The sequence below is a fragment of the Scylla paramamosain genome, chromosome 6, assembly GCF_035594125.1.
Source record: "Scylla paramamosain isolate STU-SP2022 chromosome 6, ASM3559412v1, whole genome shotgun sequence".
In the NCBI taxonomy this organism is placed as follows: Eukaryota; Metazoa; Arthropoda; class Malacostraca; order Decapoda; family Portunidae; genus Scylla; species Scylla paramamosain.
In genome coordinates, this window is record NC_087156.1 from 7,182,501 (window position 1) to 7,198,785 (window position 16,285).

General features: G+C 44.5%; 1 protein-coding gene across 5 annotated transcripts in view; it reads right to left on the reverse strand.

The window, feature by feature from the left end:
• Positions 1–16,285, reverse strand: part of LOC135101270 (kin of IRRE-like protein 2) — a 350,738-nt gene that overhangs the window by 309,253 nt on the left and 25,200 nt on the right. For all 5 annotated transcript variants that reach the window (XM_064004974.1, XM_064004970.1, XM_064004972.1 and 2 more), the window contains exon 2: positions 985–1,220. In XM_064004974.1, the coding sequence (XP_063861044.1) occupies positions 985–1,220 (236 nt within the window). The remainder of the gene's footprint in view (positions 1–984; positions 1,221–16,285) is intronic.

Below are 16,285 nucleotides of genomic sequence, written 5' to 3' on the forward strand. Positions count from 1 at the left end.
TCTCCTCCTTCTTCTTTTACCTACAATTCCACCTTTTCCTCGTTTTTTTTCCGCTCTTTCCAGGTTCTCTTCTTTAAGCTATTAAGCATGGCCGTGGCGACTATAAAATATTACGAGTGAGTAAAAAGTGAGGCACAGCAGGGAGGTTTTTGGGGATGAGATTAGTAGAAAAATAGGCTCTCTGTTGGTCCATCCCGTCCAATGAGCACTGCTACGGCCTCTGCAATTAACAGATTAAGGAAGGGGGAAAAGAGTGCACTGGAGAAAGGATGGGTAAGGAAGGGAAGGGATGGAAGTGAAGGGGTGGGTGGGGAAGGGAAAGGAGAAATCGAGATGAGGGAGAAATTGCAGATACTAAAAGGGAATATTTCAAAATGTTAAGGGTCTGGCAGGAGGAGGGAAATGAAAGATACAGAAGGAAAATGTCTTGAATTCTGAGATGAAAAACTAACAAAACAAAATAAATAAATACGCGATAGATATGATGCTGAATGAGTAAAAAAAATGAAAATTATGGGAAAATATCAAGACTTTGGGAATAGTAATTTATGTCGTGGAAGTAGTAGTAGTAGTAGTAGTAGTAGTAGTTATTGTTGTTGTTGTTGTTGTGACCGGTAGCAGAAAACACAGAAGTACCAGCATCAAAGACAAACGAAGCAGCAGTACCGGTGAAGCCTGCAGCAGTATTGAGAACAGATCCAGTTTTGCTAAATATCTACAACTCGTGTTACAAGAACATAAAGAATGGGGTACCTTTGAATGAACTCACACAGTACGAAAAAAAAAAAAAAGATTGGTGTATTTGTCACTGAGGAGATAAAAAAACTGCGAGAAAAAAGGGAAGAAAAAAGTTGATAAAACAATAAAGAAAAATTACTCATCAAAAGAGAGAGAGAGAGAGAGAGAGAGAGAGAGAGAGAGAGAGAGAGAGAGAGAGAGAGAGAGAGAGAGAGAGAGAGAGAGATCAAGCAATTGAACACTTACTAATGACGGTGAAGTTGACGATTGTATTCTTAGTGGGGGAGAGGAGGTAGTCCACTCTGCAACGGTAACTCTCTTGGTCACTGTCCTTCACCGGGAACAGCTCCAGGTGGGCGCCAGGAGCCGAGGGGCCGCCCCACGTGCTGCCCGGGAGGAGGTGAAAGTAAGCCCGTTTTTTGAGAACTTCCTCGTCCTTCCAGTGTTTGCCGTTTTCTACTGTTGTTCCTCGTGCGTCGAAACTGCGGGAGAGAGATTCGTGTTCTGAAATGTTTCGGAGACTTATCATAATTATTTTTATCAAGCTTTAGTGATAGTTACTGTGGTTTTCAAAGAGTTGAATGCATTACAAAGGTGATAAGATGAAAAATAAGATGGTTTGATCACGTAATAATAAGTAAAGACCCGGAAACGATTAAAAGAGCCTGTAGAAAACCAGCTGAGAGAAGGAGATCGAGGGGAAGACAGAGTGAGATGGAAGGATGGAATGGCGGTAGAACTACAAATGATGGCAGTTACAGAGGAAGATGCAAAGGAGAGAAACAAATGGAAGAGAGCCATACATGGCGCCAACCCTTGATTCTAGAGAAATGGCGAATGATGAAGATAGGGGATTTCAAGGTCGTTTTTATGATTCTAATAATAGTTTAACAAATTTTTCGTATCACCAATAAGTAAAACACTCATGAGAATCTAACAGATACTTCATATTGCCTTTGAAAAATATTTGTGATAAAAGCCCAAAGTGTTTTAGGATTACAGAGAAAAACTAACAGTGGCAATAATAAAACTCATCATGTGACCGTACATACTGCGTTTCCGCTATATGTACTCCACATTGCCACACCATTAAGTATTCGTATCCTCCCTCATAAACAATACTAGATGCAATGGATTACACTTTATCTGCTTTTCATTTTTCATACTGTAGCTAGTTCTTGTCTTTAACAATTATTATATCTTTAACAATTATAAATCGAGTAGCTTGGAAAAAAAAATGTAATATTTTAAAGCCCTTGACCATCATCACCATCATCATCATTATCAATCATCGCCATTAGCCTCTATGACTCCACTGCACAATAAAAGATTTCCCCACACATATTCCTTATTTCTGTCGCTTATTCAGAGGAGTGGGCCTGAAGCACCAGTGATGTAATGATTAGTAGTGGTAGTAGTATCAGGTTGATTGCAAATTTATATTGGATCCAAAAGACAGGCTGTGAAAATAAGAAAAAGAAAGGCAAGTGGACAGATATAATGAGAGAAATGAGGGAAAGATGTATACTTTCCCCAGACGTCTTGTCTTTGTACGGATAAAAATGCATGGAAGACCTGGAAGATATGGACGAACAGAAAATTGGAGAAAACAATATGAAGAACAAACGTTATGGAGACGATACACTTATTTTGGAAGATTCAGAAGAGAAATTACAGACTTGTAGATGAATTGAGAGAAGTCGGCAAAGAGAGTAGTTTGAAGATAAATGCAAAGAACAAAATGTAACAAATGTAACAAATCGAAAATAGAGGCTGAGAGTACGAGTATATAAAAGAGGAAGGTAAATTAATCAATTTACAGAATTCAGTTATTTGGAAAGAACTGTATCAAAAGCACCAGTCTGTGAAAAGGAAATAGATAAAAGAATAGTACTGATAAAAAAGAACTTTTATAGAAAATAAGAAATCTATTAACGAATCTGAATTTAAGAATGTCTTTAAAAATTACATTAATGAAACGTTACGTTTGGTCGGTCTTAACATATAAGTGTGAATCTTAGACTGTAAAGAAAAAAAAAAGTGGATGAAAATAAAAATAACGGAGATATAGCTCCTGAGAAGGATCCAAAGAATTCCACGGACAGCAAGAATAATTAATGAGGAAGTGTTAAGACGTGCAGGAATAGAAAAGCGGTTGATGAGTATCAGGAGGAGGCAACTGCAATTCTTGGGATAAATACTGAAATCTGGAAGAATGAAAGGGGATTGTTCGTTGGATAAAGTTGAAGGAAGAAAATCCAGATGAAGACAAAGAAGGTTCTTGGAGACCTTGATGGAAACCATAAATAGATGGAGTGTGACAGATCTGGTCACGGTGGCGGACAGAAGAGAGGGATGGCGCTCAGTCGTTGCTGATATCAAGTGATAGGCACTTCGGTAAGGTAAGGATTAAATAAAACTTGTAACACTATTGTGGCGGGACGCTACGCGAACCACCCGCATTCCATTCTCCGGTCCCCTGGGACCTGACGCCAGCCTCGGTCAACCACGTGGTGTGAGGGCAAGCCTCACACCCTTTGTCTCCGGCCGGACGCCATTCCTGGCCGTGACCAGACTCGGCCAGCAACCACCCCTATATCCCCAGTCAGTGTCCGCCCAGCCATACTGGCGGACATACGTAGTCCGTGTCCGCCTGGTCTCGGTGACGGACATGCGACGCGCGGGCAGCTCCAAATATTTGTCATATTGTAAAGTTTATTTCATTAATATAACGCAGCAGCATTACCACCGTGTTTTTTTGGCAACCTATACTCAGTACTAGGACCAGATTTAACTAGTTCACTATCTCGATCAAACATGTGAAGCTGTACCAATGGACGTAGGAAAATTGATAAGACGGTGCTGTTTATTGTTGAACTTAGCAAAGTTTGCCCTCATAATACTGCAATAAATCATCAGAGGACAAAGGAATGGTATCCCTATACAGCACGCATCATTAAATTAGGTCTCAGGTAAAAGCTTGAAATGTATAATATCATTTGCTTTAATTACTGAGCATATACCATTACTGAACAATGAAATCCTACCGCTTGGACACACACAGGCAGCAAGGCTCCCATACATTACCACACCCTAAGCACTCCGTCCTGACCCCATTAAAGGTGAGCCCAGTAACAACACCCACACGCCCTTTCGATATTTTTTTTTTTGTTTTACCTCCATGAGTTATTCCTTAATGCTTTGCTGCTTTAAAACAACGTTTTCTTTCTAAGAATTTTTTTTTTTTGTGCTGTGATTTATTCATGTCGCCCTCGATAATTTTTGTTCTTTATAGGCAATATCGCTTTGTTTACTCCTTAGTGCATGACGATCATTTATAGTCTCTTCGTGGAAGCACACACACAAACACACACACACACAAATGTACACAGAGAAGATTGCTAGCCTTCTGCTTCTGCCGGGGAGACAAGATGCAGCTTTTCATCTCACTTCGCATACCTACTCTCTGACATGTGTAGAGTCGCTGCAGCGTTAAAGCCACTAAACACCCTCAATTTATTTTCATTTCACTGGATTCGAATCCGAAACTTCTCAGATATGCGTTAGGCATGCTACCCACTGCACCACCTGGCAGGCTCATTAGATGCGGATTACATATATTTTCTGTTAGTAAACCAAGTAGTGTTTTCGTCAGATACCAGATGTTTCGTTTATTGTGTTGCTTCCCTACTACTTATGCCATATTATTGCGGCAGAACGCTGATAATTAATCAACAATATTAATTACTTAAATTTATACTTATAATACACTTTATTAAGGTTGACAGAGAATGTTCGTTGACCCAACATAAAGAATGCCCAACACTATCTGATTAAGGAGGAGAAATTCTCTCTCTCTCTCTCTCTCTCTCTCTCTCTCTCTCTCTCTCTCTCTCTCTCTCTCTCTCTCTCTCTCTCTCTCTCTCTCTCTCTCTCTCTCTCTCCCCCTCTCTCTCTCTCTCTCTCTCTTCTTACACAAGCACACACAAACACAAGCATACACACACACACACACACACACACACACACACACACACACACACACACACACACACACACACACACACACAGGCGGCACGTTATTGGTCAGACAGGTGGGAGTGATGGGGAGGCGAAGGGTTGGCGGTACATGTCAGTAAAGGGAGAGCTTGGACCTGCATCATCTTGCCAGCCTTGTAAGTGTCCTGTTTTACTCCTATGACACTCCTTTTCTAGATAACCTAGCTGTCTGTTTGTCTATCTGTCTATCTATGTGTTTATTAATTTATCTATCTATCTATTTATCTATCTCTCCATCTATCTATCTGTCTATTTGTTTGTCCGTCTGTCCGTCTGTCTGTCTCTCCATCCAGTTGTCTATCTAGAATTCATCTATATATCTACCTATCCATTCACTCTTCTAGCTATCTCACTATCTATCTCTCTATCTCTCTATACCCATATAACCATTAGTCTATCTAGCCATCTACCCACCAGTCTCTTCATCAATCTATTTTCTGTGCCTAAGGACTGTAAAGGGAATAATACAAAGTTTGAGCTTTTTCCACTGTAGTTTTGCAACGTGCGCCTCTTCAGAAGGAATGGCAAATGAAGGAGGACTAGACGTGGCATACATTTTGACTCGAGACATGCATACAACGTCCAGGATCGCCCACGTCTGCCATTCCCTCCGGAAAAACCAGTGTGGAAGAGATCAGCTTTATTGTCTTTCTTAGGTACGGCTCCTTCTATCATTGTAACGAGAGAGAGAGAGAGAGAGAGAGAGAGAGAGAGAGAGAGAGAGAGAGAGAGAGAGAGAGAGAGAGAGAGAGAGAGAGAGAGAGAGAGAGAGAGAAAGTTGCTTTGTTTACCGACCTTTTCTGTCTGGGACGCCAGTATTACTGCAAAAAGTTCAAATTGGGGGAAACTTGGCATACCAATGAAGACTGAGACACACACACACACACACACACACACACACACACACACACACACACACACACACACACACACACACACACTCACACACACACACACATTTTGATAAGAAATTTCAACATGTAGGAATATCTATCGCGGTTGAGACACTCTACATGGCTTCCGTTTTAGCGGTGCTGCATAATTACGTATCCCGTTAAGCAATTCAATGAGTCAAGACAAGCAGTCAGATCTCTGTAAGACGGCTAATAAAAAAAATATATCTTGAAGAGGGTAACTGAAAATTCCTTGAGACTACAGAATATTAATTTTAAAATGTGTGTGAAATAAAATACAAATTAAATATGGAAGATACAAGCCTCAATGAAAAAAATAAATAAATAAAAATCTTGTCAAATTTTGTGACCGAGCTTCTACGTCACAGTTCAATAAACTGATTTGCTAATCTGCAGCGTGATCCTCCAATTCTTGAAGATTACTAGATTCTGATAACACTGAATCAGCATTCGCGTGCGCGCGCGCGCGCGCGCGCGCGCGTGTGTGTGTGTGTGTGTGTGTGTGTGTGTGTGTGTGTGTGTGTGTGTGTGTGTGTGTGTGTGTGTGTGTGTGTGTGTGTGTGTGTGTGTGGATAGATTTCAGTGTGGGTGTGTGTACATAAAACTAGCAAATTCAGAAACTTTAAGAACACAGGTTTAGGAATATACAATATGATAAGAGCCGAGGACTTCAGAGTGAGGACATCATAATGTTAATTGCTGTAAGATGCAAGAAAGTGTTATTATCATAATGGTGTAAGAGCAATGCGCACGAGTGAGATCATTAGCTAATAGCAAGAAGAATGACTGATGGGAGAAAACCTTCTGAAAATCTTCATTATTCATGTTTAGAGATCAAGAAGGAATATCACCCATGACAACAGCAATAGAGCACCCGGAATAAAAAAAATAACAAAGTATACCGGAGCAGTGATACAAATTGTAAAAGAGAGAGTGCACGATTCTTGTGTCTGCAGAAATATTTACGCCACGTTCTAAGGAGGAGACGATAAACACCTGCTGAAAAGATCATTATTCCCAGTGAGGTTTCAAACATTCAAACATCTCATCTAACTCTAAAGCTGAACTCTTCTTTCAAACCTTTACTAAAAATTCTCCCTTGGATGATTCAGGGCTTGTTCCTCCCTCTTGTCTACCTTCCAACTATTTCCTGCTACCAGTTAAGATCCTTCGAGGTGATATTTTCCATGTCGTTGCTAGTTCTAACCCTCGGAAGGCCTATAGACCTGATGGGCTCCCTCCCTGTTCTCTGTGCTTGCACCTTGCCTAGTCAAATTCTTCCTGCTTTATCTTTACGTTTTGGTGGAAGTTTGCCTACATTCAACCTGTTCTTGAAAAGAGTGGCCACTCTAATCCTTTGAACTACCGTTCTATTGCTTTAATTTCCTGTATCTCTAAAGCTTTTGAATCTATCTTCAACAGAAAGATTTTTAAACATCTACTATGTCACAATCTTATATCTGATCGCCAGTATGGATTCCGTCGTGGACGCTGTAGTGAGTCTTGATCATCCTCTTTTAGGGATTTTGGTGAAACGTTCTATGTTGTCTTAGGCATTTTTAATACAAAGCTACTGGCCAAGAGCAACAAAAATTGTATTAAAAAAGGGCCATTTAATGCTAGATTACATAGAGAATTCCGAATAGAAAAATGAAATAATGGAGCATAAGTGTCTTGAAACCTCCCTCTTGAAAGGTTTCAGGTCAGAGGAAGGAGGAAATATATAAGCGGGAGGGAATTCCAAAGTTTTCCAGAGAACGGGATGAATGCCTGAGAATACTGGTTAATTCTTGCATTAGAATAGGGATGAGAGAAAGAAGAAAATTTTGTGCAGCGAGGCAGCGGGAGGAGGGGGAGACATGAAGTTAGCAAGATCAGAAGTGCAGTTAGCGTGAAAATAGCAGCACAAGATAGCAAGAGATGCAATATTGCGGTGATGAGAAAGAGATTGAAGACAACCAGTTAAAGGAGAGGAGTTAATAAGACGAAAAGCATTTGATTCTACCCTGTCTGAAAGCACAATATCAGTGAAACATCCCATGCATGTAAAACATACTCCATACATGGACGGATAAGGTCTCTGTACTGAGTTAGCAGCTGGAAGAAGGGAAGGGGTTTGAGAAAAACTGGCGGAGACGAGACTCCAAACTTCATATAAGCTACTTTAGGAAGAGATGAGATGTGAAGTTTACAGTTTAGATAATAGGTAAAGGATAGACCGAGGATGTTCAGTGTAGATGAAAGAGACAGTTGAATGTCACTGAAGAAGAGATAGTTATCTGGAAGGTTGTGTCAAGATGTTTTGATAGACGGAAAAATTAAGTTTTTGAGGCACTGAACATTAATAAGTTCGCTCTGCCCAAATCATAAATTTTAGAGAGATCAGAGGTCAGGCGTTTTGTGACTTCCTGCACATGAGCTGTTTACTTCCTGAAGGGTTGGACGCCTACGAGATGATTCGGAAAAGTGCAGGGTGGTATCATCAGTGTAGGAATGGATACGACACGAAGTTTAGTTTAGAAGATCATTGATGAATAATAGGAAGAGAGTGGGTGACATGACAGAACCTTGAGAAACACCACTATTAATAGACCTAGGAGAAGAACAGTGACCGTCTAAACACAGTAGCAATAGAACAGTCAGAAAGGAAACTTGAGATTAAGTTACAAAGTAAAGGATAGAAGCCGTAGGAGGATAATTTGGAAATCAAAGCTTTGTGCTAGACTATATCAAAAACTTTTGATATGTCTAAGGCAAGAGCGAAAGTTTCATCAAAATCCTTAAAAGAGGATGACCAATACTCAGTAAAGAAACCCAAACGATCACCAGTACAGTGGCCTTGACAGAACCCATACTATTGATCAGATAGAAGATTGTGAAATGATAGATCTTTAAGAATCTTCCTCTTGATGATAGATTAAAAAAAAAAACTTTAGAAAGCCAGGAAATTAAAGCGATAGGACGGTAGTTTGAGGGATTAGACCAGTCACCCTTTTAGAAACAGGTTGAATGTAGGCAAACATCCAGCAAGAAGGGAAGGTAGAGTTAGAAGAGTTTAGTTAGGCAAGGTGCAAGCACCGAGGCACAGTTTAGGAGATCAATAAGAGGGACCCCATCAGGTCCATAAGCCTACCGAGGGATATGGCCACTAAGGGCATGGAAAATATCACTGTGAAGAATCTTAATGGGTAGCATGAAGTAGTTGGAGGGTGGGAAAGAGGGAGGAACAAGCCCTGAATCATCCAAGCTGGAGTTTTTAGAAAAAGTCTGGGCGAAGATTTCAGTTTCAGACATAGATGAAATGGCAATGGTGTCATCAGGTTGAAATAAAGGAGGGAAAGACAAAGAAGTAAAGTTTTTGGAGATGTATTTGGCTTGGTGCCAGAGTTAGATTTTGAAAGATTTTGACACTTTCTGTTAATGAAAAACAGACTTGGCATGATTCTGAGCAGAAATATAAAGAGCATGAGCTCAGGTGATGGAAGGTTCAGATACTTTTTTATGCGCCAGCTCTCAACCATGTATAGTATGAGAACAGGCTGTGTCAAACCAAAGTTTAGAAGGTTTAGGGGTAGAAAGAGAGTGAGGAATGTACGCCTCCATGCCAGACACTATCACCCTCTGTTATGCGCTTAGCACACACAGACGGGTCTCTGACACGGAGGCAGTAGTCATTCCATGGAAAATCAGCATAATACCTCCTCAGATGCCCCCATTTAGCAGAGGGAAAACGCCAGATGCATCCTGAGCAGGGAATGGAGCGATAGGACAAGGTACAGATATAAAGTTGTGATCGGAGGAGCCCAGTGGAGAAGATAACGTGACAGCATAAGCAAAGTGATTAGAGGTGAATTAAAGGTCAAGAATGTTGGGCGTATCTCTAAGACGGTCAAGAATACGAGTAGGGTGTTGCACTAATTGCTCTAGTACGTGGGAGATAGGAAAGTTTAAGGCTATTTCACCAGGATGGTCAGTGAAGGGAGAGGAAAGCCAATGCTGGTGGTGAACACTGAAGTCTCCAAGAATGGAGATCTCCGCGAAAGGGAGGAGTCAGGATGTGCTCCACTTTGGATGTTAAGTAGTCAAAGAATTTCTTACAGTCAGAGGAGTTATGTGAGATATACAGCACAGATAAATTTAGTTTGAAAGTGACACTGTAGTCGTAGCCAAATGGTGGAAAACTCTGAAGATTCAAGAGCGTGGGCACGAGAGCAGGTTAAGTCATTGCGCACATAGACGCAACATCCAGCTTTGGATTGAAAATTAGGATAGAGAAAGTAGGAGGGAACAGAGAAGGAGCTACTGTCAGTTGCCTCAGACATCTCTGTTTCATTTAGGAAAAAAAAATGAGGCTTATTAGAAGAGAGGTGGTGTTCTACAGAATGAAAATTAAATTTAAGGCCGTGAATGTTGCAAAAGTTAATGAAGAAAAGTTGAGGGGGGTGTCAAGACACTTAAGGTCGATACCAGAAGAACAGTTCGAACTGGGAACATTTGTGATCCCCTCCCCAGACAGGGAGTCCGAGGCTGGTGTAGGGTCGCCATACTAATTTAGGACTTTGAGTGAAGGTTGTGTGTATATATATTTATGTGCATGTAGTTTTGTGTAAAGGAAGAGAGTTGTCTTTAAAGGGGAGGCTGTGACTGCCCCCTTGTGTTGTGAGACACAAAGGGAAACGTTCAGTGAGGTCATAGCTGGGTTATTGATAAGTTCACAGCAATCCCTGATCCAGTGTTTGAGACCTCACTGGGAGCAATTATCGCTTCGGCAGGTGTGTGTCTACTGCCTCCTCTTGATAGATAAAGTCTAGCACAAAGCCTTGTTTTTTCAAAGTACCCTCCTATAGCTTCTATCCTTCTCTCTTTAACCTCATCTCAATTTTTTTTTTGTCTGGCCATTCTACTGTTGGTTTGGTAGATGGTTACTTTTCTTCTCCTAAGTCAATTAACAATGGTGTTCCTCAAGGTTCTGTTCTGTTCATCCCACTTTCTTCCTATTGTTCATCAGTGATCTTACTCTATCCATTCTTATGCTGAGGATACTGTTCGACTCTTGACCAGCAGGGGCACAGGAAACGCAGGTAACAGTGCAGGTGTTTATTCACAGAAGGTGTGAACAGAAGGCTGGAGGTAGGTGATCTCTCGGCGCCAGGCCGCGCACTTCAACTTAACACTTATGACTGAAGCCTAGCTCGTTCACTCATACACGTATTCATGCCTCACACAAGTCTCGCTCATTCACTCGTTCACACAACTAGCTAACAACCACACACCTCCCCCGAGACATAAGGAAGATTCCTTATCTTTGTTATGGCTACCGTAACACATGAAACAAAGTTACAATGATTGAAGTACAGAAAACACGGTACATATACACAAAACAAACACAGCGTACAATGAACACGTACGACTAATCGTAGGTGCTACGGTGCCACCGCACCTGCAGTCGTCTCGGCTCCCTACGCTGTCGGCTGCTTCGACGCTCTGGTTGCTCTCGGCCACGGTGTACCCCGTTACCCTGATGCTCCGGGCTGCCGGGATGGTGGTGTTCCTCGTGACCCTGATGCTGAAGCGCTGCACCGCCATGAGCGGTGTGCTGCTCGACAGGAAGGGGAGCAAGAGGTCTGTGTGGGCGTAGGTGTCTTCTATTACGCCACATCACGCGACCGCTGCCCATCTTGATGAGGTAGTCTCTCCTTCGCCCAACAGCCACGATGACACCCAGGCGATCCCAGAGGCCTGTCGTGTGATCTTGAACGTCGACGTGGCCACCGAGGTGCAGGAGAGGAAGAGTACGGGCGGACGCGTCGTGGCGAAGTTTCGCTTTCTTCCTCAGTCGCTCTGCCTTGGCGTCGCACTCATCAGCAGCGCGCTGCCACTGCTGAGCGTATGAGCGATGATGAGCCGGGACACAGGACCTCATAGGATGACCGAAGAGGACTTGTGCTGGTGATCGCCCTTCCGCCCTCGGAGTGTTGCGCAGTTCCAGCAACCCGCGAGCGAACGCATCCTCGTCCAGGTGTCCCTGCTGTGTGGTCGTGAGGATCAGCTTCTTCACGGACTTGACCGCTGCCTCGGCGTGACCATTGGAGCGTGGATAATGAGGTGAAGATACACGATGCTCCACCCCCCATCGAGCCAGGAAGCGCCGTACCGATGAAGAAGTGAACTGCGGTCCACCGTCAGTCCTCAGGAGAACAGGCACGCCCGTGTCGGCGAACACACCCCGAAGGACACGAACGAGCTGATCAGCCGATGCTGGACGTGAGCATGCAGACACGTGAGGCCACCCAGACAAGCGATCTACATACACGAGGTATGTACGGCCTGCTGCGTGGAAGTAGTCTGCAGAAACTGACTCAAACACCCTGCTGGGTGTGTCCGTGTCCTGCCAGAGAGGTTCGTTGGCTTGGCTTGGTAGGAGTGGACGGCATAGTGAGCATCCAGAAACGACGTTCTCAACGTCTCTGTCCATACCAGGCCAGTACACCGTTTGTCGGGCCCGTCGCTTGGTGCGCTCCATCCCCTGATGACTGTCATGGAGTCGCTCTAGTGTTTCTCGGCGGAGGCTGTGAGGAATAAGAAGCCTCGGCCCGTAAACCACCAGGTCGTCGTCTACGGCCAGCAGACTGCGCACCGGCCAGTACGTACGCAAGCGGTGATCGAGGTCGTGGCAATGATCAGGGAAGCCCTCGATGATGACGTTCTTGAGCAAGCAGTACTCCCCGTCTCTTGCTGCTGCGGCACGTACCATTTCCACAGTCTGATCCTGGAGTGGTGCTAAGCGGACGCCGTCCTCATTGGTGGCAGATAACGCTGAGATGACCGCTGAGTGGAGAGGGTCGAGGTCACCAGAAGTAGCAGCATCCTCTTCCTCCACTGGGTCCTGTACTGGAGCACGTGAGAGGGCGTCGTCTGTCAACTCGATGGCCATGGATCCACCAGCCATTGCACGTAAACCTTCCTTTGCTTCGAAGACGCTGGGAAAGGCCTTGATCACAGCAGCAGCGTGCCCCGCACGCTGCTGTGGCGTTGGGTCGTAGGAATGAGGCCAGCTGATCACTTCTGTGGGCGTAGATAGAGGTGGCTGCGAGGCGGTCGGGTACTTGATGGAGCTGTTGCCGGTGTGCTGTTCTTCCCTGCGTAGCGGTCGGATTTGAGCCGGAAAATCTTCGGGGAGGATTCCGAGAGCGATGGAATCGTACCAGCTAAGCAGCGCCCCCTTCACCTCCTTCACCACGCTCACAACAGTCTCAGCTTCCCTGTCGCCCAGTTGCAAGTGCGACGAGAAAGTTCCTACACAGGTGAGGGGGTGATTACCGGCAGCATAAAGTCCATCACCATCAGCGGGCGCCAAGCTGGAGGGCGGGATTCCAAGGAGTGTTGCCGTGTCGAGGCCAATAACGGTCGTTTCGGCCCCAGAGTCAGGAGTCCACGTAATCTTGTCTCTTCCAGCGGGATGTGTGGCGGTAATGAGCACCTGGGGCGCAGGTCGTGCCGTCACCGTCTTTGTGTATACGCCTGATAAGAGCTGGTATACACTGGCACTGGCTCCCCGCCTCGGGCCTGCACCGCGATGAGGAGAGACAGTTGAGGAACTCCTCGAAGCTCCTCGTCGTTTCCTCACTGTCTGCTGACATACACTCGCAAAATGCCCTCTTTTCCCGCAGTTACGACACACTTTATCTATTGCCTGGCATCCCCTTTTGTCACTGCGACAATCTTTGCCACAACGATAACAGCCCGTGGGGCTTGAGCCCCCGAAACTGCCCTTCCTGTAGTTCGAGACAGCGTTCACACCATGGCTCGAAGAGTGAGAGCCGCCCCTTAGTACTGCACTACACTGGTTAGCGCTCTCTGATGCTCTGCAAATATCTATGGCGTTTTCAAGGGTGAGTTTCTTGTTTTCCAGCATGCGTTTCAGAGCCACTTCGTCTCGTGTCCCAACGACAATTCTGTCACGCAGCTGATGGTTTATGCACTGGTCGCAAAAGTCACAGAAATTGGCGATTTCCTTAACAGCACATAAAAAGTCGTCAAAACCTTCTTGCGTTTCTTGCACGCGGGAGTAGAAGTCTCTTCTATCCATGATGATGTTGCGCTGGCTTCGCAGGTACTCACACATTGCATCGAGGATGGTTCTTAACTCCGCGTCTCTCGGTAAGCTTATCCCGTAGCGAAGTGTACGGGTCCACTCGTCGTCTAGGACAGCAGCGAGTGCCGCCCTCTGCTCAGCCAGGGAGAGACAGTCTATCCTGGCGAGGGTTACGTATCCTTCAAACTTATGGCGCCACGTGTCGAACTCACGTAAAGATGCTGACGCCGTTAAGTGAGGAATGATGGTGGCGGACGTCGGGAACCTCGCGCCCTGGGTAGACGTGCTGCGGGCTGTGGTTTCGCCTTCATTGCTCGCCGTGGTGCGACTGGGAGCTTGTGTCCCCACTCTCTCCAGCAGCTGGGTTAAACGCTCCTCGCGAGCCTGACTCTGCTCCGACTGTCGCGCTAGCAGAGCCTGACTCTGCTCCGACTGTCGCGCTAGCAGGGCAGCCAGCGCCTCCAACTGCTTCTCCATTCTGCGCCGTACCCACTGCAGCCTTGTCCTGATCCTACTCACTGCGCCATGTTCGACTCTTGACCAGCAGGGGCACAGGAAACGCAGGTAACAGTGCAGGTGTTTATTCACAGAAGGTGTGAACAGAAGGCTGGAGGTAGGTGATCTCTCGGCGCCAGGCCGCGCACTTCAACTTAACACTTATGACTGAAGCCTAGCTCGTTCACTCATACACGTATTCATGCCTCACACAAGTCTCGCTCATTCACTCGTTCACACAACTAGCTAACAACCACACAGATACCACCTTGCACTTCTTCACGTCTTTTCGTAGACGTCAAACCGATTTGGAATAGAATTGAACAGCTCACGCGGGATAGCCGCATAACGCCTGACTCCTGATGTCTCTAAAATTTCTGATTGGGGCAGGTATTGTTCAATACCTCAAAAAGTTCAATTCCTCCATCTATCAACTCGACACAACCTTCCACATAACTATCCCCTCCTCTTCAGTGACTCAACTGTCCCCCTCTTCTACACCGAACATCCTGTGTCTGTCCTTTACATACAATCTAAACTGCAAACTTCACATCTCATCTGTGCTAAAATAGCTTTTATGAAGTTAAGCGTTTTGAGCCGTTTTTCTCACCTACAAGCTATCATCTCTGCCCATGTATGGTGTATGCTTTACATGTATGTATGGGGGTTCCACTCATACTGCTTTTTAGACTTGATGGAATTAAAAGCATTTCATCTTAGTAACTCCTCTCCTCTGATTGACTGTCTTCAGCCTCTTTCTTATCGCCGCTATGTTGTACCTCTTGCTATCTCCTATCGCTACATACACGATGATTGCTCTTCTGATTTTGCCAACTGCATACCTCCCCTTCTGCGGCCTCGCTGCACACAACTTTCTACTTTCTCTCACCCCTATTCTATCCACCTCTCTAATGGAAAAGTTAACCAATATTCTCAATTATTCATTCCCTTTTCTGGTAAACTCACGAACTCTCTGCCTGCTTCTGTATTTCTTCCTTCCTATGACCTGAACTCTTCCAAAAGGGAGATTTCAAGACACTTGTCCTCCGTTTTTTCGATAATGCTTTTCAGTTTTTTTGCGGGGACTGGCACTCTAGTGGCCCTTTTTTTTTTTTTTAACTTTTTTGTTATCCTTGGTCAGTGTTCCTCTTATTAAAAAAAATGTTTAAGGCAGTACCAAATGTTTTGCTGAAGCAATAAGAGCTGGATGCTGACAGTCAATTAAGAAAGTCATAAAAATTTCTAGCGGCCCGCCTCAGGTGAAGCCATACTATTGATCACATGAATACTTGAAAACCTACCAATCCAGGACACAGTAAAAGGCTTCTATGAAACGGAAAAGCACTGAAAGGCCAGTGATTTCAAAGATTAAAGTGGTCACTCTTCTGTGAGAGAGTTGAATGCCAGCGAACACTTCGAAAAACGACAAACAGAGAGAGAAAGAGAGAGAGAGAGAGAGAGAGAGACAGAGAGAGAGAGAGAGAGAGAGAGAGAGAGAGAGAGAGAGAGAGAGAGAGAGAGAGAGAGAGAGAGAGAGAGAGAGAGAGAGAGAGAGAGAGAGAAGGAGAGCGTGAAAGAGACATGACCAGCCAGGATTGTGGAGATGGAAGCAGAATGACAGATATCAAAGAATGTTGACTTCCAATGGTCAAGGCCACATAGGAAACAACGAAATTTGGAATAATGTTCCTAATAGCCCATACGAAGTCAGAAAAGAAGGAGTGACAGCAGAGGGCGAAGCCTAAAGTCTGGAACACGGGATTGACAGAGATTTCAGCTTCAGGAGAAGAAAGAGCTGGAAATTGTAATATCAGGACAAAATAAGAAAAAAACAAAGAGATGGAGTACATATTTTTTGGGTCTGATCTCATAAGCCGCAGCAGAAATTGGATCTGGAAGGATTCTGACATATCTCTTATTGATAAAGAGATTTTTGGCAAGTCGCAGAATGGATCTTGCACGATTCCATATAGAAATGTGAAGG